General features: G+C 41.3%; 1 protein-coding gene across 1 annotated transcript in view; it reads right to left on the bottom strand.

Moving 5' to 3' along the window:
* The window catches only part of LOC138371314 (tripartite motif-containing protein 3-like), a 29,747-nt gene that overhangs the window by 6,724 nt on the left and 1,318 nt on the right, over positions 1-21,705 (bottom strand). Inside the window, exon 2 of the mRNA XM_069336099.1 lies at positions 6,341-6,411. Within this exon, the coding sequence (XP_069192200.1) occupies positions 6,341-6,346 (6 nt within the window). The 5' untranslated portion in view covers positions 6,347-6,411. The remainder of the gene's footprint in view (positions 1-6,340; positions 6,412-21,705) is intronic.

A 21,705-nucleotide genomic window follows, 5' to 3' on the forward strand; every position in this document is an offset into this window, starting at 1 on the left:
AAGAGATTACTGAATTTTTAATTTAATTATCTTTCCTTTTTTATTAATTATTTTGAATCTGAATCCATTTATTTATTCATAATCTTAATCTAATTGTCTAATTCTCACTTTCTCTTTTTTTTTTTTTTTTGCCTGTGTATTGCCTGTTTATATTGCATATCCTTGCCCATCTTGTATTATTACCATATAATATTCATGTACAGTGGTACCTCGGCTTACGAGCGTCCCTGGTTACGAGTTTTTCGGGTTACGAGCAGGATTTGCTCGGAAAATTTGCATCGGGTTACGAGGGTTGCCTCAGGATACGAGTTTGTTGATACGCGTACGGGCCGACCTAGCGCGTGGTGGCTCGGCGATTGCCGCTCAGTTTGCCAGTGCCTCGCACCCAGTGACTATCCCACCTGAATTCTTCACAAGGATTTACCATTTATTTTCGGAGTTTTTGCTATTTGAGCATAAAATTTGTTATAATATACATCGCAATGGGTCCCAAGAAAGCCAGTGGTAAGGTTCAAGGCAAGAGATCATTCGGAAGCATGAAAATGGTGCACGTGTTGTTGAACTTTGTAGGCAGTACAACAAATCCACGTCAACGATATGCACTATACTTTCCAAGAAAAAGGACATTATGAGTGCCAAAGTGGCAAAAGGAGTATCAACAATCACGAAACTAAGACCACAAATACTTGAGGAAGTGGAAAAGTTGTTATTAATTTGGATACACAACAAGGAGTTTAAGGGTGATATTGTTTCGGAGGCCATCATTTGTGAGAAAGCCAGAGTATTGCACGAAGACCTTGTAAAGAAAACCCCTGGAACGAGTGCAGAAAGAGACTTTAAGGCAAGCAGAGGATGGTTTGAGAAATTTAGAAAAAGAAGTAGTATTCATGGTGTTGTGAGGCATGGGGAGGCTGCCAGCTCAGACAAACCAGCCGCCGAGAAATTTATTGAAGAAGTTAAGGAGTTTGCAGAGGCTGAGGGTTACCTACCGCAACAGGTGTTTAATTGTGATGAAACATGACTGTTCTTTAAAAGATTGCCTAAGAGGACATACATTACCAAGGAGGAAAAAGCATTGCCCGGACACAAGCCTATGAAAGATAGGTTTACGCTTGTGCTGTGTTCAAATGCGAGTGGCGATTTGAAAATTAAACCTTTGCTAGTGTATCATTCTGAAAATCCAAGGGTTTTCAAACAGTATAAAGTGCAGAAAACCCAAATGTATGTGATGTGGAAGGCTAATAATAAGGCATGGGTGACTAGGATTTTTTTTATGGAGTGGGTGAATGAAGTGGTGTGCCCTGCCATAGAAAAATATCTGCAGGAGAAACATTTGCCACTCAAGGCCCTGCTTCTCCTCGACAATGCTCCTGCTCATCCTCCAGGCTTGGAAGATGATTTGTTGCCCAGATACAATAAATTTCTCACAGTAAAGTTCCTTCCGCCTAACACCAGTCCTCTAATTCAGCCTATGGACCAGAAAATCATAGCGAATTTTAAAGAACTTTATGAAAGGGCACTTTCCCAGAAATGTTTTGAATTGACTGAAGCCACAAACCTCACCCTCAAAGAGTTCTGGAAACACCATTTTAACATTTGTAGTGCTTTAAAACTCGTTGACAAAGCCTGGCAAGAAGTGACTCAAAGAACCCTGATCTCTGGCTGGAAAAAATTGTGGCCTGAATGTGTGACAGAACAAGACTTTGAGGTTATCTTGAGATGATTTCGGGGCTTTTTTTAGTGTCCCCACGGCCCGGTCCTCGACCAGGCCTCCACCCCCAGGAAGCAGCCCGTGACAGCTGACTAACACCCAGGTACCTATTTTACTGCTAGGTAACAGGGGCATAGGGTGAAAGAAACTCTGCCCATTGTTTCTCGCCGGCGCCTGGGATCGAACCCAGGACCACAGGATCACAAGTCCAGTGTGCTGTCCGCTCGGCCGACCAGCTCACAAACCTGAGCCGGTTTGGCAGCGACAACGACCGGAGGGGTTTGAGCCTGTAAATGATGCGCCTATTGTTGAGGAAATTGTTACTCTGGGCCGGCAAATGGGCTTGGAATTGGATGGAGATGTGGAGGAGTTGGTGGAAGAACACAACGAAGAACTGACCACCAAAGAACTCCAAGCCCTTCAAAAGGAACAGCAAGACGACCGAGCTGATGATTCTCCAGTGGAGGAGGATGAGGCAGTAGCGAATGTACCTTCTGCAGAAATTAAGGTGTGTCAGATGTGGGAAGAGATTCAAACTTTTATTGAAAAGACTCACCCAGAGAAAGCTGTAGTAGGCCGTTGCCTTAATCTTTTGAATGACATTGTGATGCCTTACTACTGAGACATCTTGCGCAAAAGGGAAAAACAAGCTTCCATGGACAGATATGTTGTGAGAACATCGAGCAGTGAGCCACAACCAGGACCTAGTGGTATGCAGGCAAAACGTGCCAGAGAATGCACCCCTGAGAGGTCCTCACTGCCTGATGTTATAATGGAAGGGGACTCCTCTTCCAAACAGTAACCCCTCTCCTCCTCCTCTCCCCTCCTCACCATCGTTCATACGTCTACAGCATTCATCACCAATGGTAAGTAATAACTTGAACAAAAAATACTTTTGTCAGTTGGTGCAGTAATTGGCGAATGGCATTTGTCGTTTGGCACAGTGCAGTGGTTAAGGTGTTATGCGCACCCCTGATTGAGCAAAACTATACACTATTTGCATTTCAGAGGGTGTGTAGTGTAGATTTAGTTGAATTAAGTATAAAATTTAGATTGAAGGGAGGTTTTTGGGTAGTCTGGAACGGATTAATTCATTTCCCATTATTTCTTATGGGGAAATTAGCTTCGGGTTACGAGTTTTCGGGTTACGAGCTGTCTCCAGGAACAGATTAAACTCTTAAACCGAGGTATCACTGTATTACAATATTAATATAATTCTTAACTTAGCTAATTATTTGTATTCCATTTGATTAATTATTTGAATCTCAGTTCGTTTACTCTAGAAATCTTAATTGATTAATTATCTAATTTCCCACTCTTCTGTTCTTTATTATTTTTACTTTTATATCTGGTAAATTTTATTACTTATATACAGTATCTGCTAAATTTTATTACTTACATATCTGCTGAATAATATTTGCAATCACTTCTCTATTCCTGCATTTTTTTCTTTTCAAATACATGTACAGTGCATCATCACTCTAACAGACCCCGCTCTAACGAATTCCCGGATGGTCCAAATGAATTGCATTTGGCACTAAATGTTCAGTGGAACATACAAAAATTAATTTGTGTTGTTCCACTGATGGTGATGACCTAGTCCAGCATGACAGGGCTGTGAGAGCTGTGTACTGTACACACTCTCCACATCGTTCACTTCACTATCCATATCACTAGTAGGGTAGGGGGGGGGGGCCCATACGCTGTCCAGGGGCTATAGTAAACCAGCTGCCAATTTGTAAAAAATATCCAGCTCATGCTACCAACGCATGGGAGGCCCCAATTACCCAGCGGTCACCATGGCGAACGCATGGCCAAACACCTGCTGAGCACGCACCACGCAATCACTTACTCAAGAGCAAATAACTAGTGAATTATTTTCTGATGGTGAGGAAAGTGATTTTTGATGACCCTGACATTGATAAGGACTACAAACAATTGTCCGATGATAGTAGCACAGACAGTGAATATGAGATACAGTACAGTCTCCTCCCATGGCGAGGCCTACATGCTCACCCGTGCCTCCTCGCCCAGTGTCTACTCCAATTCACCCACGATCACACAGTTCTTGTGCTTATTTAGAGTATGAGGATATTTTGGGCGATGAGTCAGAGGAAGGTGACTCATTTTCTGGTTTTAGTGAAATGGATTCAGAGCATAGTGTTACCGTGCCTGTTGCTAGTACCAGTGGTGATACTGGGCGAGAATTTGTCGCGTCAGCAGCGTCTCGCCCAGCCAAACGCCGCCGCATGGCACCACATGAGGAACCAAGACCCTCATGTTCACGTGATTTCACCTCACGTTCACATAGCGCCCGTACTTTGCATAGACGGACTTTATCTCCTGGTCCACGGTGTGCAACGCTTCCTCGCTGTCGAGCCGCTGTTGCGTCTCGCAGGACAGCAGGTGTACTTGTGTGGAGTGATGGTGATGATTTTATTCCTCTAATTCCTGCCTTTGACAATAAAGAAGTTGGGATTACAGACCTTTTCCCTGATAATGGTGAGGACATGTGTGAAATAGATTACTTTACATCATTTTATGATGAGCCGCTCATGGAATATAATGTACACCAAATGAACCTTCATGCGACTCATCTCATTGGAAAAGAGATAACAGAATATTCACGATTGCAGCGTTGGAAAATCACTACTGTAGGTGAAATGTATATATTTTTGGCAATATGTATGTTGATGAAACATTGTGTCAAACATGCTATCACAGATTATTCCAACCAGACCAGACTATTCCAACACCTGTCTTCAGGAAATATATGTCCCGAGACAGGTTTCAGATACTCCTCAGGTGTCTTCATTTTGCAAGTAATGACGACCGGACAGAGGATGATAGACTTTGGAGAGTCAGGCACTATATGAATGAAGCGATTGGTAAGTTCAGAGATTTCTACATACCAGCACAGAAGCTGGTGATTGACGATTCCCTTGTGCTTTTCAGAGGACATGTTCCATTCATGCAGTATATTCCCTCCAAACGCAACAAATTTGGATTGAAATTCTTTGTTTTTTGTGACTGTGAAACAGGATATGTGTTACACACGATTCTGTATTCTGCTAGCGATGTAGACATTCTCGGTAACGACCAACATGGTTTCTCGGGTAGTGTGGTAAAGTCACTGATGGCACCATGGATGAACAAGGGCCACATTTTATACACGGATAACTGCTATACAAGTCCTTTGCAAGCTAGGTTCTTGATTTAAAATAGAACTGGATTGTTCGGCGCAGTAAAGCCAAGAAGAAGGGAAATGCCAGTGTTTGACAATAAACTTGAAGTTGGTGACTGCCAACTAAGAAAAAGTGATCAAATACGCTCAGTTAGGTGGAAAGACAAGAGAGAAGAGAACTTGCTGACAACCATTCATGATAGTACAATGGTGAACATTGGCAAGGTGAACCGAGTAACGCAAGAACCAATAAGCCAAATTGTGTTCTTGACTATAATATCAACATGCGTTTGGTTGATAAACCTGACATGATGGTGGGCACTGTCGAGTGTGTGCTGAAAATATTGAAGTGGACGAAAAGTGTTTTTCGATGTGTTGACATAAGCATGCTGAACAGCTATAATATGTATCTGGTGAAAACTGGACATAAACCAAGTTTCTGTTCGTTTGCTTTTACACTTGGGACAGTTATTAGCAAAGTTTGGCAAAGATGTTCCTGGCATACAAAGACCCATCATGAACCCAGTGTTGCAGCATGCTGCTACACCCAGGCTCGCTCACACGGAGTGCTTTCAAGCACACAGACTAAAACATTTGCCACCAGCTGGAAAGCGTGCAATAGGCCAACGTGGTTGCTTAGTTTGTAGAACAAAAAAAAGAGATCAGAAATGTAAACTTATGCAAACATGGTGTGAAGCGTGTGCAGTTCCATTATGTACTGTCAACTGCTTCAATGCCTACCACTCTCTCCAAGACTTCTTAAAAGTGCAATAATATTGCAAAAACCTGTAGTGCGTACATGTGCGTAAATATAATAATGAACAATGTGAATGCATATTATATTGGCATAATGGGAAAATATTTTTGTGCACATGTGTATACTCAATGTATGCAACATTTATTACCATTGAACATGAAGTAACATTATATGTAACACAATTAGTGAATAATATTTGTGATAAAATACGCCTAGACACTGTAAATAATGCAGCAAAAATAAATTTGTGGCAATTCTGACTGCTTGAGGACTGCGCGCAATGCCTCTAGGACGCACCTTGCATGAGCAAGCGTGCAGGGTGTGACGTCATCGCTCATATTGTCGGCTCATTTATGTCATTTGTAAGTACGATTAATTTTTTTCTCTCTCTCGTGGTCAGGGAACACAAATTAACAGGTTAGGAAGAATTTTTTTTTTTCTTTTTGGTTACACGCCTGTGGGTGACAAGGGACAAATAGCCCTTAGCAACAAACGGGTTAATACACTCAACATCACTGAGTCATGCCAATATAATTAATACACTCACCATCACTGGGTAATGACAATACCAACATTAATACACTAGTTAATGAAAATATCTTGATTAATACACTCACAATCACTGGTTATTGACATCATGATAAACACACACACACTGGTAGTACAGTAAGAATAAAATTGTCCTTACCATCATTAATGGGCAGAAGTTGTGTTTGCTTTCGTCCTGGGTAGCCGAGCAGAGACTGGAAGCAGTATTACCTGTTAAGGCAAAATAAAACAAATTTAAGGTTTCTATGACTAAATTTTCCCCACCAAAACATAGTAAATGTTTAGAATACATTAAATAATTTTTTTTAGGTATTGTGCTTTGAGCAAAAGTAAGGAGGGTGGGCAGGAGTAAGGAGGGTGGGCAGGAGTAAGGAGGGTGGGCAGGAGTAAGGAGGGTAGGCAGGAGTAAGGAGGGTGGGCAGGAGTAAGGAGGGTGGGCAGGAGTAAGGAGGATGGGCAGGAGTAAGGAGGGTGGGGCAGGAGTAAGGAGAGTGGGGCAGGAGTAAGGAGGGTGGGCAGGAGTAAGGAGGGTGGGCAGGAGTAAGGAGGGTGGGCAGGAATAAGGAGGATGGGCAGGAGTAAGGAGGGTGGGCAGGAATGGGGAAGGGGGTATGGGCAGGTTCTCGGCTGCCTCCCGCCTCTCTCTAACAGCCTACGTAATACAAACCACATGCATTAACCCTAAAGCTGCTACAGCCTGGGCTGTAAAAGCTGTGGCTGGACAAAAAATATTTGAATTATGTGAAAATTAATATTAAATGTTAAACAAATCTCCAACTTATTGGCTTAAGCATCATGAAAGTTTCATTCAATATTTTCAGAAATGTATTTTAGGCAATTTTTTTTAAAAGGGAGAATATTTTGTTGATAAGGAGAACAGCTCCTATTAACTGGAACTGATGGATAATGCAGTAATAAAGAGATGCAAGCACTTGTCCAATGTACAAAGAAGAAGAATAGTAGCAAGAAGTGTCCACAAAGTGGATATGCAGCTGGTGTCTGTATAGCATTGCTGAGTAATACATCATAATACCAATAATAATAAGTATGTTATCATGCTCTATTTTGTTAAATATCATAAAAATGCATTGCCTAATGTTAATATCTGTTACTTTCACCAATGTCCATTTTTTTTGTCTCCTTTGTTTATTATCTCATTTAGTTGTAACCTCTACATCCTGGAGAGTGCATACCCATCCCCTAACTATGTCAAGATAGAATGAAATTGATCACCAAATGAATCAGTCACAACTGGCAGAACTTGGGACTTTGAATTTTTTTTTACTGAGTTTTTCACAGATTTCAAATTCTATTTTCTTTTTCTCTTTAGTCGGTTTTGATGATTAGGGCCCAGATTAGGGCTTTATCACTTTTATAAAGTATACATTTTTATCCTCTAAATTATTATAATTTTCCCTATATTTAGTTTTTTGGGGGGTTATTTTTTCTTAACATCATTTCAACACATATTGACCTACAACTTTCACATATTCGAGTACGAATGCCAAACAACGTTTATTAAAACATATAAGTAAATTAATGAATTAGAACTACCTTATTCATTGTTGATAACTTCAACTTCAATTATCTCAAACTTTGAGTCAGCTTCAAAAAATTCAGTTTTTGACTGATACCTGGTTGATGGGGTTCTGGGAGTTCTTCTACTCCCCCAAGTCTGGCCTGAGGCCAGGCTTGACTTGTGAACGTTTGATCCACCAGGCTGTTGCTTGTAGCGGCCCGCAGGCCCACATATCCAGTGAAGTGTTAAGTCTGTAGACACTAACAATGCTCTCTTCTGCCATGTGAGGGATTCTAATCATCCCATTGATTGGTCTTCCTCCAAAATAATCTTTCCTGCCTCTACTCTACACAAACGCCGTCTTGTTGAATCGGCTCTAATACACAATGTACCCAACATGAACTTGAGTCCTGACTTTGTTGCTGTGGACTCTTCCCTTTCACAGTATATACTCAAATGCTCTAATCTTTCTAACAAACGTGACCTTACATAAGCTTACCCTTTCCATTTACTTTTCTTTCTCTTTTCTCTCTTTTTTCTGTTCATTGTCTTCTCCTACGTTCCCTTGCTTTCCTCTTCTCATTATTTTCTCCTTCTCTTTCGGTGGTTATAATAGGAACTGCCTCGTATGGGCCAATAGGCCCTCTGCAGTTCTTACTACTAGCCCCTCTACTACACCTTACTTTGCTCCTCATCTCTCGTGCCTATTTATTGCAGGTCTCTACTTCCTCATCACAATCGACTTGAGAATGGTCCAGGACGGACCGAAACGTCGTCATCCCTTCACATTCTAGTGTGTGGTCTTGTCATCATCCACCACCGCCCGGACTGATTCTCACCATTTTTACAAATAACGTTCACAGTTGTCTGTTCTACAATCCTATTAGAATGGATTTTTCACAAACCCTAAACGTTTGTAGTTATCAATTTTTTTCTAAATTGGGCGCATAATTCAAATGCCACATTGACGATTTTTTTTACAGTAAACTAAACTGAAAACATATACAGTATTCTAAATCTATGAAAATGAAGATCATATACTATTCTGAGAGCATAATAACACCAAATGAACAATTGGTGATAGTTTATATTTTTGCAGCTGATCTTAAAATCTGAAGTATTCAATATTCAATTTTATACAGTAATTATTTTTTATTTTCTTATTTTTCAAGTTACGTTTGTGATCATTTAGACAAAGTTGCAGGATTTGCTAGTATGCACAAAAAATTAGAAAGCATTAGAGCAAATTTGAGAAATTGAACTTTGCCATCAGGTCCTGTCGTATACAGAGCACCACTTGGTTTCCGAACCCCTTGGGGACGAGACCCGTCGGTTAACATGTAAGTTCGTATACGAGAAATAGAGGGGAAAAAATAAACTAGAAATGTAAAAAGAAATTTTTCCGAAAAATTTATGAAAAAAACTCTAGGGGAAAAAATCGTCAGGTTCATGGCGTAAATGCGACCGTGTTTTGTTTGTACTCATCAATAAGTGAAGTCCTGATCCGCTTTATAAAAGTCCTTAATTGTTCCTAACTGATTATTAAGACGTCTGGCAAACATCCTCTGGATGTTTCCTGCCAGCCTGCAGGCACATCCTGCCTAAAATATACGATGATGTACTGTACATTTAAGAAACAAATCTGGGTCACAGGTCTGTGGAGTGTGGTTAGGCTTACGGAGTCAGCCGGTCCCTCCCCCACCACCAACACACCTCCCCATCTCCCCCCACCACCGACACACCTCCCCCTCTCCCCCCACCACCGACACACCTCCCCCTCTCCCCCCACCACCGACACACCTCCCCCTCTCCCCCCACCACCGACACACCTCCCCCTCTCCCCCCACCACCGACACACCTCCCCCACCCCCCACCCCAAACCCATACACACACACACACACACTCTCAAAGGTCACGTGGTTCACAGTTCACTTCAACACCCATATATCGCTTCCTGCCTGCCTGCCTCCTTCCCAGCCTGCCAGCCTGCTTCCTTCCCAGCCTGCCTCCTTCCCAGCCTGCCTCCTTCCCAGCCTGCCTGTCTGCCTCCTTCCCAGCCTGCCTGTCTGCCTCCTTCCCAGCCTGCCTCCTTCCCAGCCTGCCAGCCTGCCTCCTTCCCAGCCTGCCAGCCTGCTTCCTTCCCAGCCTGCTTCCTTCCCAGCCTGCCTCCTTCCCAGCCTGCCTCCTTCCCAGCCTGCCTACTTCCCAGCCTGCCAGCCTGCCTCCCTCCCAGCCTGCCAGCCTGCCTCCTTCCCAGCCTGCCTCCTTCCCAGCCTGCCAGCCTGCCTCCTTCCCAGCCTGCCAGCCTGCCTCCTTCCCAGCCTGCCAGCCTGCTTCCTTCCCAGCCTGCCAGCCTGCTTCCTTCCCAGCCTGCCTGCCTGCCTCCTTCCCAGCCTGCCAGCCTGCTTCCTTCCCAGCCTGCCTCCTTCCCAGCCTGCCAGCCTGCCTCCTTCCCAGCCTGCCAGCCTGCCTCCTTCCCAGCCTGCCAGCCTGCCTGCCAGCCTGCCTGCCTGCCAGCTTGCTTCCTTTCCAGCCAGCCTGCCTCCCCCCCTGCCATCATGCTAACGGGTAGTGTGTGTTAGGCTTATCTTCGGGAATGAGCCGGTCTCACCCCCACCACCAACAAACCACCCGCCCCCCCTACATCCCATCTCTCAAGGTCACGCGGTTCAACCGCGTGACTACCACTCACTCCCTGCCTGCAATCTAGCCTGCCTGCCTTCCTGCCTGTCTGCCTGCCTGTGCCTGCCTGCCTGCCTGTGCCTGCCAGCCTGCCTTTCCCTCCCTAATTCTCACTACTTCCATCCCTTCCTGCCTACCTCCTAGCATCTCTCCCTACCTCCCCCTCCCTCTTAGCATCTCTCCCTACCTCCTAACATCTCTCCATACCTCCCCCTCCCTCCTAGCATCTCTCTCCCCCCCTCTCTCACTGATTCTCCCCCCCCCCCTCATTCATACTGCCTCCCACCTCAGCTCCATCGTCCATCCACCCACCAGTCAGCCATCACTGACGCAATGCGTGCATTTGGAGCCAACATGGTGCACAGATGTTTCTTGATTGTGCAGATATGTAAAACAAAAGCACAGAATGAACATTCCAGCCTTATGGCAATTCAAAATAATAGGAATAATAGGCCGTGAATCTGTGAAGTCACAGTGGGCAAACTGGACCATCGCCCACCCACCACCACAAGCCGGCGTGACGCTTGGTGGACCCCTGCCTACCCGAACTTTGTTCGGGTAGCATGACTCCCCAACCCCAATCGGGAAACTGGAAGTTTCGGATAACTAAAGTTCGGAAACCAAGTGGTGCTCTGTATGTATGCCATGCACAGCTTAAGGGTTAATACAGAACTGTACTGTATAAAATGCATAAAACTTCAAAACTAACAATATTTCACTAATTATAACAATAATAATATTTTAAATAAAATAACTTGTAACAGTCAATATGTACATTAAATTTTGAATATGCCTATAAAATAAGCACAGGTCATGTCAACACGTTGGGCCTGGATGAGATGGCTGGCACCATGTGCTTCTCCTCTTCCTGGGGTAAAAACGTCGGGCTCACGCGCGAAGGATTTTGTGATAAATTTAAAAATTTTTACTGTTTGAACTCATTTAATCTGTCAAGATGTTTCAGAGCAGCATTCATGGTATTGAAGGTATAAAACAAAAGAGAAAATATTTGTCAATTCATTAGAAAGTTGACTTGATAGAGAAAGCAGAGCATGGATACTCTGTCACTCAACTCGCCCAAGAATTCAACATCGGTAAAGTTACAGTTTGTGATATAAAAAAGCAGAAGGATAATATTACGAAATTCTTTGCTCAAACTGATGCAATAAGCAACAGGAAAAATTGAGGCCTGCTAAGTATACGGATTTGGACTCGTCTGTATTTAAATGGTTTACACAGCATGGTGTGAAAGGAATTGCTGTTTCAGCTGATTCTATTAGAAATGCAGCTGAAAGACTTGCTGTAAAGTTAAACATAGACAATTTCAAGGCTAGCATTGAATGGGTATGTCGATTTAAAGAGAGGTATGACATCATTAACAAGAAAATTTGTAGCGAGACATTAAGTGCAGATGTTGGAAGTGCTAATGCATATAAGCATAAACTTTCTCAGCACATGATATCTAATAATCTAAGCTGGTTTTAAGTGTACAATGCAGATGTAACAGGCTTTAACTGGAAATGCCTTCAAAGAAACACTTTGGCCTTCAGGCTTGAGTAGAGTATTCCTAGTTGCAAGGTAAAGAAGGAAAGATTTTCAGCATTATTGTGCTGTAACACAGATGGCAGTCACCGAACAAAGTACGCAATTGTTGGGAAATCTGCCAACCTCAGAGCATTGAAAAACTGCATGAACAGACTACCTGTCATCTACTACAACACAAAAAATGCCTGGTTCACACAGATTATTTTTGAGGATTGGTTCCAGAATCACTTTTATAAATTAGTAAAAAAGCAGCAGATCAATGAGCGTAGAATTCATCCTGCTGAGGTAAAGGTAATGCTGTTGACAGATAATGCCCCAGCTCACCCCATTGCTAAATTAACATCGCCTGATGGCAAAATAACATGTATGGCTTTACCACCAAACACTATATCTGTAATACAACTCATGGATTAAGGGTTATCTATGCTCTCAAAAGGCTTTGTCTGGCTAATGTCTGAAACTAATGCCTGAGCTATGAATTTAGACATTATGGAAGTTCTGCTCTCTAAGGAAGACGAGATACTTAACCACTGCACTGCGCAACGAGCTTGTAGGCGCTCAACGGGTGGGGCGTAACACACCTCAGGGATCTTATAGGTATAGCGTATGATTCAAAACTCCCGCAGCTACATGGGGTTCACATCAGCCTCCTCAGGGCTCTTATAAACAGACGTCATTTAAAAAAAAAATCGTGGGCAACATTCCAGTGTGTAAGAGCCTCAGTACTGAGTGAGCAACCAAGGTTGGCGCACACAGCATGAGCTCACAGCACTGCTGTTCAGCTTGTGACCACAGCATTGCCAAATAATGTCAAAATATATATGTAACTGGTTTTATTTAGCCATGATAGTATTACAGAAGAGCCTGAGTATGATAATGACTGTGTACAATGATCAAATGTCAGTGAATCAATGCTCTTCAGGATGTTCACAGCGCTAGCCACAGCACAACAGCATTATTTTGTCCATCTAGTCCATACTTCAAACGACTTCATATGTTCCTTTACAAAATAAACGTGTGGTCTATTATTCATTTACAGGATTTAGTGACCAGGATTGTAATAATAGCAGGATTGTGGCGCTCTTATAAACAGACGCCATTTAAAAAAAAAATCGTGGGCAACATTCCCGGGTGTAAGAGCCTCAGTACTGAGTGAGCAACCAAGGCTGGCGCACAGCACTGCTGTTCAGCTTGTGACCACAGCATTGCCAAATAATGTCAAAATATATATGTAACTGGCATTGTGGGAGGTGGAATTTTGGTGAGGGAGGGAGGGAATCGAGGTAGCGTCAGTGTGTGGCAGCCACTCTTGTTTTGCTCACCATACTAGTTTAGTGGTTCACTATGGTGAACACAAATGTAGATACATATATATAATGTGTGTGTATACAGTGTAATAACAGCAACAGGAGTATATTGGGAGGAACCATTTTGGTGAGGGAGGTGGCGTCGTACTCGTAGCGTTGTCGTCTGCTGTGTGACTTGTCATGCAGTGTATGGTGGCCACTGTTCTGTTTGGACATAATACGAGTTTAGTTGTATGGTTATGGTGAATAAAACATGTTGATATTTATACATAATGTGTGTAAATAGTGTAATAAAAACAATAACAGTATGGTGGGAGGAGGAATGTTGGCGAGTAAGGTGTTAGAGGAGTGAGGGAGGGCTGGCTGGGTGTGGCAGCTCAATCTTGTTTTTTGGGCTCACCATACGAACTTAGTGGTTCGTTATAGTGAACATATATGTAGATGGTTATATACAATGTGTGTATATAGTGTAATAACAGCAAAAACACTGTTTGATCGTAGAACATAATATACACCTTACATCTTGTATAATCTATGATTGAACAACTGACCACTATCGTACCTTCCTCATAGCAAACATGGACATAACACCACCAGAAGCAAACTCTCATTCAGGCTACACAGTGAATCAGCTTTAGGCAATCTCTCAAATGCACTTCACAATATTAACTGGGAATCTGAATTCAAGAATACACAGGATATCAACTCATTAACTAACCTCTTTCTCTCCAAAACTCTAAACTTCTACAATACTCACTGTCCCCTCCTTATCAAACAAGTAACTGACAAAAGAATAAACAATCCGTGGCTCACAAGTGGCATACTTAAATCAATCAACAAAAAACTTGAATATGAAAAGAAATCTAGGATTGGCCTAGTTACAAAGGAAGTAGTTAAAAGGTACTCATCAGTGCTTACCAGTATCATAAGAAAAGCTAAACTTTCATATTATGAGAATAGATTCAAAGAAGCAAAAGGCAACATGAAAAACACATGGAAAACCATCTCTAATATCCTAGGAACAAAACGACACTCCCACAACCAGATAATACTCTCTAAGGATAGCTACACAGCGTCAACTGATTTAGAAATGGCAAATGAATTGAATAGCTTCTTTTCATCGGTTGGTGCTAACCTTGCCAGTAAAATCCCACAGACTCAGACACATATCAATGCATATCTCTCAGGCAGCTATCCAAACTCTCTTCTCCTTTCACCAGTCTGCCTGACAGATGTTGTGTCCATCATACACTCACTAAAAACCAAAGCTGGGAACATCAGTGAAATCCCATCCACTGTATGCAAGAGCGCCTCCCATGCCCTTGCGCCACCCATAGCTCTGCTGTTCAACAAATCCCTAGAGTGTCATACCTTCCCTGATATCCTTAAAAAAGCAAGAGTAACACCAGTTCATAAAAGAGGCAATCCGGCAGACATAAACAATTATAGACCAATATCAAACCTACCCATACTATCAAAAATATTTGAAAAAATTATCTACATACAGCTCTACTCCTACCTCGTAAAATTTGACATATTCAGCCCCTGTCAGTTTGGCTTCTGCTCCCAAAAGAGTACCAACGATACAATTATTAGTCTCCTTGATATAATTTACTCAGCCCTTGACAAAAATGAATTTCCGATTGGACTCTTCATTGACCTGAGAAAGGCCTTTGATACTGTTAATCACAACTACCTCTTACGTAAACTTCGTCATTATGGTGTAACGGGGGGTGGGGGAAATAGCTCTCTTTAGTCCATTAGTTTGCCCCCCAGTTAGTCAACTATTCTAGTTTCCCCCAGAGTTCCTACTGCAACCTCTCTTGTTCAACACCTTGTAACCCAGGTATTTGATTACCTAGGTGCTACAACTACAAGGCACCGTAACTTGATCAGCTACCCGCAAACTCTAGAGAAACTCCAGAACCATTTCACTGCCACAAACGTATATGAGAACCTGCTAGTCACACAACAATAGTAAACACGACTAAGTCACCTTCCATGTTCAACTCACCAAGTGTCTGGCAATAGCTGGATAGAGAGGGAAGGGGGGACTGTAGTTGACAGGAACAGTCCCGCCCCGTCCGGCTGACAGCCTCCCTGGCTATGCTGTCCTCTGTTCTGCTCTGCTGGCTGTTCTCCTATTGTTTATCCTCCCGAATCTACAGCTCTCCGAGTATATATTGGGAAACCTAGTAGCTAACTCTGCCCACAAGTAGATAGCCCCAGGCACTCTACCAAGCCACACCTAAAACTGGCAGCTTGTTTGAAGGCTATCAGGCTACAATTATCAGATGAGCAGAAGCAAGGTGAAATTTGCTTGAGCTGACCTCAGGTCAACTTGAGGTCATTAATGCTTAGAGGTGTGAGTTTCAGGCCGACTGAATGGTGCCTTTCAAATCCTTGTCTGTGGCTCATGAACTATTTTATATATATATATATATATATATATATATATATATATATATATATATATATATATATATATATATATATATATATACACAGAGGAACCTCGATTAACGAGTGGCTCTATTAACGGGTTTTTCCAGTAACGAGCAAGCCACTCGCAGCAAATTTGTCTCTATTGACGAGCTCGCCTCTATTAACGAGCAAAACCACATGGTGTTACCTAGCATCTCGCAGGTTCTCGCAAATTCTCGGACACCTCTGACGCCAGTGTTGTTGTTTTTTCGCACACGACAAGCATCCCTCTGGATTTATTTGAGTTTTTCTTTGCATTTTTAGTGGTTTTGCGACTACAATTTGTAACACACGATGTCTCCAAAGAAGCTGCTTGCTAAAGATAGTGTTGTCAAGAGGAAGAAAGACACAATTACTGTGGATTTAAAGAAGGAAATTATAGCAAAGCATGAGTGTGGTGTCTGTGTGACTGATCTCACAAGGGAGTATGGCAGGTCCTCATCAACAATTTACACCATTAGTAAGGGAATGAGGAGGTAAGGGAGGATGCTGCCTCTTCCACTGAGATCAGGGAAGTGTTTGGAATGTTTGAAAAGGTGAACACATTCTTGGAAAAGCTGCCCTGATAAAGCAGTGACAACCCAGTGTGTGAAAATGTTTAATTAATTTATCACTTTGTGATAACACTTTGTGAAAGTGTTATCACTTTCGCAGGTATATGTCGCTTGAACGTGACACTTTTTTCTCTTGAATGCACCCAAACACCGCACTCAAGCGTCATTTGAGCAAATATTTCTATAAAATCCAATTCTTATCTGATCGACTTGGGGATTGTATAAATGTTTGCCATGAAATTTCCGTTTTCTCTAATAACCACATTGCCTATTTGGGAGAACGGCATTGTATTGTATCTTTGTGGTAAGACCATTATATTGTTGACACAACGAGTGTAATCAACGTAGTTTTTTATTTGGTGCTGGTCTAACGCATCCTTGTGTGACATTTTAAATGAAATTTGGGTGAAATTCCCAAGAAGAGAGAGTCCGCCTGACTCAGAGGTGGATTCTCTTTCCACACCATAACCCCTCTCCTCCTTTCCACCTCTCCATCGTCTCCCTGAAGCCAGCAACTACTCTTCATAAGGTAAAGTAAACATTAAAACAGTACAACAAAACATTTATAATTACATGTGCAGTATTATATTTACATAAAAAAAAGTCATACAAGTATGGAAGTTTTTGGGAGTGGAACGGATTAAATTTATTTCCTTTATTTTAAATGGGCAAATTTGTTTCTTAAGACGAGTTTTCCAGGTAACGAGCTCGGTGCCAGAACGGATTAAACTCGTTAATAGAGGTTCCACTGTATATATTAAATACAACAAAACAAAACACCTTTACAGTTTTACAATGGAATCCGAGGCCATGCCCTGGACTATATCCAATCCTATCATAGTGATAGATACCAATGTGCAGCCATCAATGATATAACCTCTCCCACTCTACTAATAACCGTTGGAGTGCCACAGGGCAGCATCTTGGGACCTCTCCTATTTCTTATATACATCAATGATCTGCCTAATGTCTCTAACATTCTGAAACCTATATTGTTTGGTGATGATACTGCCCTCATCTATTCTAACCCCAACCTACATACACTAAATAATGTTGTTAATAATGAACTAAAAAAAGTCCACTTATGGATGTCAATCAACAAACTATCACTTAACATAGAAAAGACCTACTACATCTTATTTGGTAGCAAATCAACAAATGCAATTCAGCTTCAGATAGACAATGTTAACATTAGTAATAAAAATGATGGAAAGTTTCATGGCCTATTCCTAGACAAGAGACTCAACTTCAGCACCCACATACAACACATAACTAAGAAAGTCTAAAACAGTTGGTATACTCTCCAAAATCAAATATTATGTACCTAACTCTGCTCTCATCTCACTATATTATGCACTTATCTATCCCTATCTTAATTATGGTATCTGTGCATGGGGTTCAACCACTGCAAACCACCTCAAGTCCATCATTACCCAGCAAAAATCTGCTATCAGAATAATAACCAATTCTACTTTCAGACAACACTCAGCCCCCTTGTTTAACTCCCTAAACATGCTAAACATAATTTCACTCCACACATTCTCTTCTGTCAACTACATTTACAAAACCCTGTTCTTAAATGCAAATCATGTTCTGAAACTCTCCCTGGACAGATGTAATAGGACCCATTATCACCACACCAGAAATAAATATCTCTGTAAAATCCCCAGAGTCAAACTTAATCTGAGTAAACACACTATACAAATAAAGGGACCTAGTCTATGGAACTCACTCCCTAATGAATTGAAAAGCTGTCCAACTTTGGCGTCATTCAAAAACAAAACTAAAAAGTACATAATTTCATCTTCATAGTTTTCTACCTTGTTGCTTTAAAATTGCACTGTATCTAGTGCTACCCAATCTCCCAATCTTAATGTACCCAATCCAAACAACTTTACCATTGTGATCATTGCTGTCTTCTTATATGTGCTATCAATTTGCTGTATCGTGCCTATTAATCTTTGTTTAAATTACCAATCAAGCTGTCAATGCAATCAATCATAGCTTTAATATACCAATGTGCTTTAATATACCTACTAATCTCTCTCATCTCATTTTTTTCTTGTAATGTATCTGTTATCATTTTATTAATTCTGCTAGAATTTACCTACTTAAAATTATCTGTTAGATTAAGGACCTGCCCGAAACGCTGTGCGTATTAGCGGCTTTACAAGATTGTAAATACCATGCTATGTATTCTCACAAACCCAATGTACCTTCTTGTATATAAATAAATAAATAAATAAATAAATATATATATATATATATATATAGATGTCACATATATAAGCCCCATAATTTTGAGCATAGCAACGAACCCCGAGCGCTCCATCGCCTAGTGCCCAAAATTTGCTCAACTTCCCAGCTCCATCACGGCTAAAGTATGTCACGTACAATATTTATTTTTTAGTTTCCCGTGATCAGAGACTTTATTTAAACATTAGAAGAGAAAAACAATTTTGCCAAGAATTTATTTCCTGCACACAGGGGGTATCCATATTTAGAGCCCAAGCAACACAGTGACTAATAAGGATACAAAGTATGCTCTCGGACACAAGTTCGAATCCTCGTCACGGCCCCTTGTGGATTTGTTCATACAAAGGCTAGTAGAACACTAGAAAACTTCAAGAAATATTCAATTAAAGATGCAATTTACAACTAGGCCAAAGAATGGAGCGAGTTAAAGGTCACCACATTAAAGAATGCATGGAATAAAAATCTGAGTCCGGTACCTGGTTAGAATGAAGATTAAGATGGCTGATTTTGAGGGCTATGATAATGCGATTTTTGAGACATTCAGAGATGCATGTGAGGAAGATTTGCAACTTTCTGATGTGAATGCATGGTTAGATAATGATGCTGATGATCCAGGTTATGGTGAATTAACTGATGACGAGATTATCTAGTCTGTTACTGGTAATAATGATGAAGATGTGGAAGAGAAAGATGATAGTGTGTTACCTATTCCATATGCTGCATCATTGCAAAAGGTTAATGATCTGCTTGATTTGGTTATTGTAACTGATAATGAAGAGCTGACAGATTATTACCTGCACCTAAAGGACATGAAAGATATTATAATGAAGCTCACAACAAAGAAACAATCTAAGATTCCAAAGTTTTTGGTACGATTTCACAGTAGGCCTACAGGACCAGCACCCAGCAATAGCAAAGACTCACCTTCCGAGGATGTCCAGGCCACTGGACCAGCACCCAGCACTAGCAAGGACACACCTTCTGTGGATGCCCAGGCAACTGGACCAGCACCCAGCACTAGCAAGGACTCACCTTCCAAGGATGCCCAGGCAACTGGACCAGCACCCAGCACTAGCAAGGACACACCTTCCGAGGATGCCCAGGCAACTGGACCAGCACCCAGCACTAGCAAGGGCTCACCTTCCAAGGATGCTCAGGCAACTGGACCAGCACCCAGCACTAGCAAGGACTCACCTTCCAAGGATGTCCAGGCAAGTGGACCAGCACCCAGCACTAGCAAGAACTCACCTTCTAAGGATGCCCAGGCAACTGGACCAGCACCCAGCACTAGCAAGGACTCACCTTCTGAGGATGCCCAGGCCACTAGACCAGCACCCAGCACTAGCCATAACTTACCTGGGAGTACCAATTGAGCTGTACAGCACAGTTCTAATGACATTAAATGTACAAAGTGTAGTTTATATGATATAAGTGTACTGCAGTAGTGTGATTCTAGGTCTGTACTTTATGTACAGACTGTAGTGTATAATGTACATTTGTTAGAAAAGTTACTGTTCTTTAAACAATTTATATTCATGTGTGTGGCACTCTCAGGATATTAAGGCTAACAAAGTTTGCACTACAAAACTCAACTGGTAGGGTAAGTACAGTACTGTAGCATGCCATATCAATGTATTTCATTGCAATACAAATTCTTTATTATTTAAATTTTTCATAAGGCAAACGTGGACTGGCATATGCATTAATGTGATTGTATTTTTTATTTATTTTTTTTTGGGGGGGAAGGGAGTTGCTGGGGGCCGAACGGATGGAATGAATTCCACACTGGGATGAATCGGCTATGCCCCATATAGTTCATTCAAGCGAGGACACACATTTAATTTCTACATTTACTGTCTACATTTAATGTCATCTAATTTCATGCATTTCTTTGATAAAGTGTTTACTCGTGTCCTTTATGATCTTGGTTATTTGAAACTGTTGGCCAAATTAACCTTAAATTATAGTATGTTACTCTATGTTCTGATATGTTCAAAGAAAATGTTATGAGGAATAGTTCACTTGCTTTCCTAAATTACACCTTGTATTTCCATTCTATAATTAATGTAAATAAACTACTGTACTGTTGCTAGAACTACTGACTCCATAATGTAATAGTCTATGCTTGTCATCCTTAAGTATCACCTTCTTTGTATTAATTTTTTATTTTCCTTGAACATTCTCATTGTTAGCTTACTTCTCTAATAGTATTAAGTGTTTTATCCCGTCACAACTTTAATTAAAAAATTTCTATATTATTATTAATTTTACCCGAAACGCTTTGCGTAATTGTGGCTTCATTAGTATGTGTAACTTCTGTCCCTTCAGTTGAACAATATTCTTATGTTCTTTGTACACACAATCTTTTGAATAAATAATATTATTATTATTAATATTTACACAGAAAATCACACTAAAGTGATATACATCAATGAGAAAATTCACTCGGGCTGTGAGATGATGCAAACCTGCAATGTTTGCATCACCTCACAGCCTCAGTGGATTGTTCATTGATGTATATCTCCTTAGTGCTACTTTCTGTGTATCTGAAGTTGTGCATACAATGTTGAACTACAGTACTTTATCCTTCACCTGAGTGCTTGGGGTCTTACATAAAACTTGGACTGGCTTCAGGACTGTGATATCAGGATATCACAGACTTCCTGTGATATTAGTAGAAATCCGATTGTAAGAAAGTCAGTGGTGGTACAGTGGTAGAGTATACAGCTGGCAATGCCGTGGTCATGGGTTTGCAACACTACACAGTCCCAGTGGAATTTCTCATTATTATTATTATTATTATAAAAGTTATCATTATTCGATAGGCCAATGTCCACACCCCAACAATGCCATTGGCATATAATTTACCCCAACAATTCTATTGGCCTACATCTACACCTCCAACAATTCCATAGTCCTATTTCCATACCCCAACATTTTTGTTGAAGAAAAAAAAAATGCTGTTTGTTGACCAACTTGTATATTGACTATTTTCTACCATGTTCCCCCCCTTTTTTCATCTTTTATTATTTTTATTTTTTTCTTTCAATGCAATTATACTTTAAGCTTAATTACTATTAAGTTTTAGTCTAAGTGTTTTTTTTTCCCCACCTCACCTTGCCCAAAACGCTATGCATACTAGTGGCTTTAGGTATTG

Source organism: Procambarus clarkii, chromosome 35 (assembly GCF_040958095.1).
Source record: "Procambarus clarkii isolate CNS0578487 chromosome 35, FALCON_Pclarkii_2.0, whole genome shotgun sequence".
Lineage (NCBI taxonomy): Eukaryota > Metazoa > Arthropoda > Malacostraca > Decapoda > Cambaridae > Procambarus > Procambarus clarkii.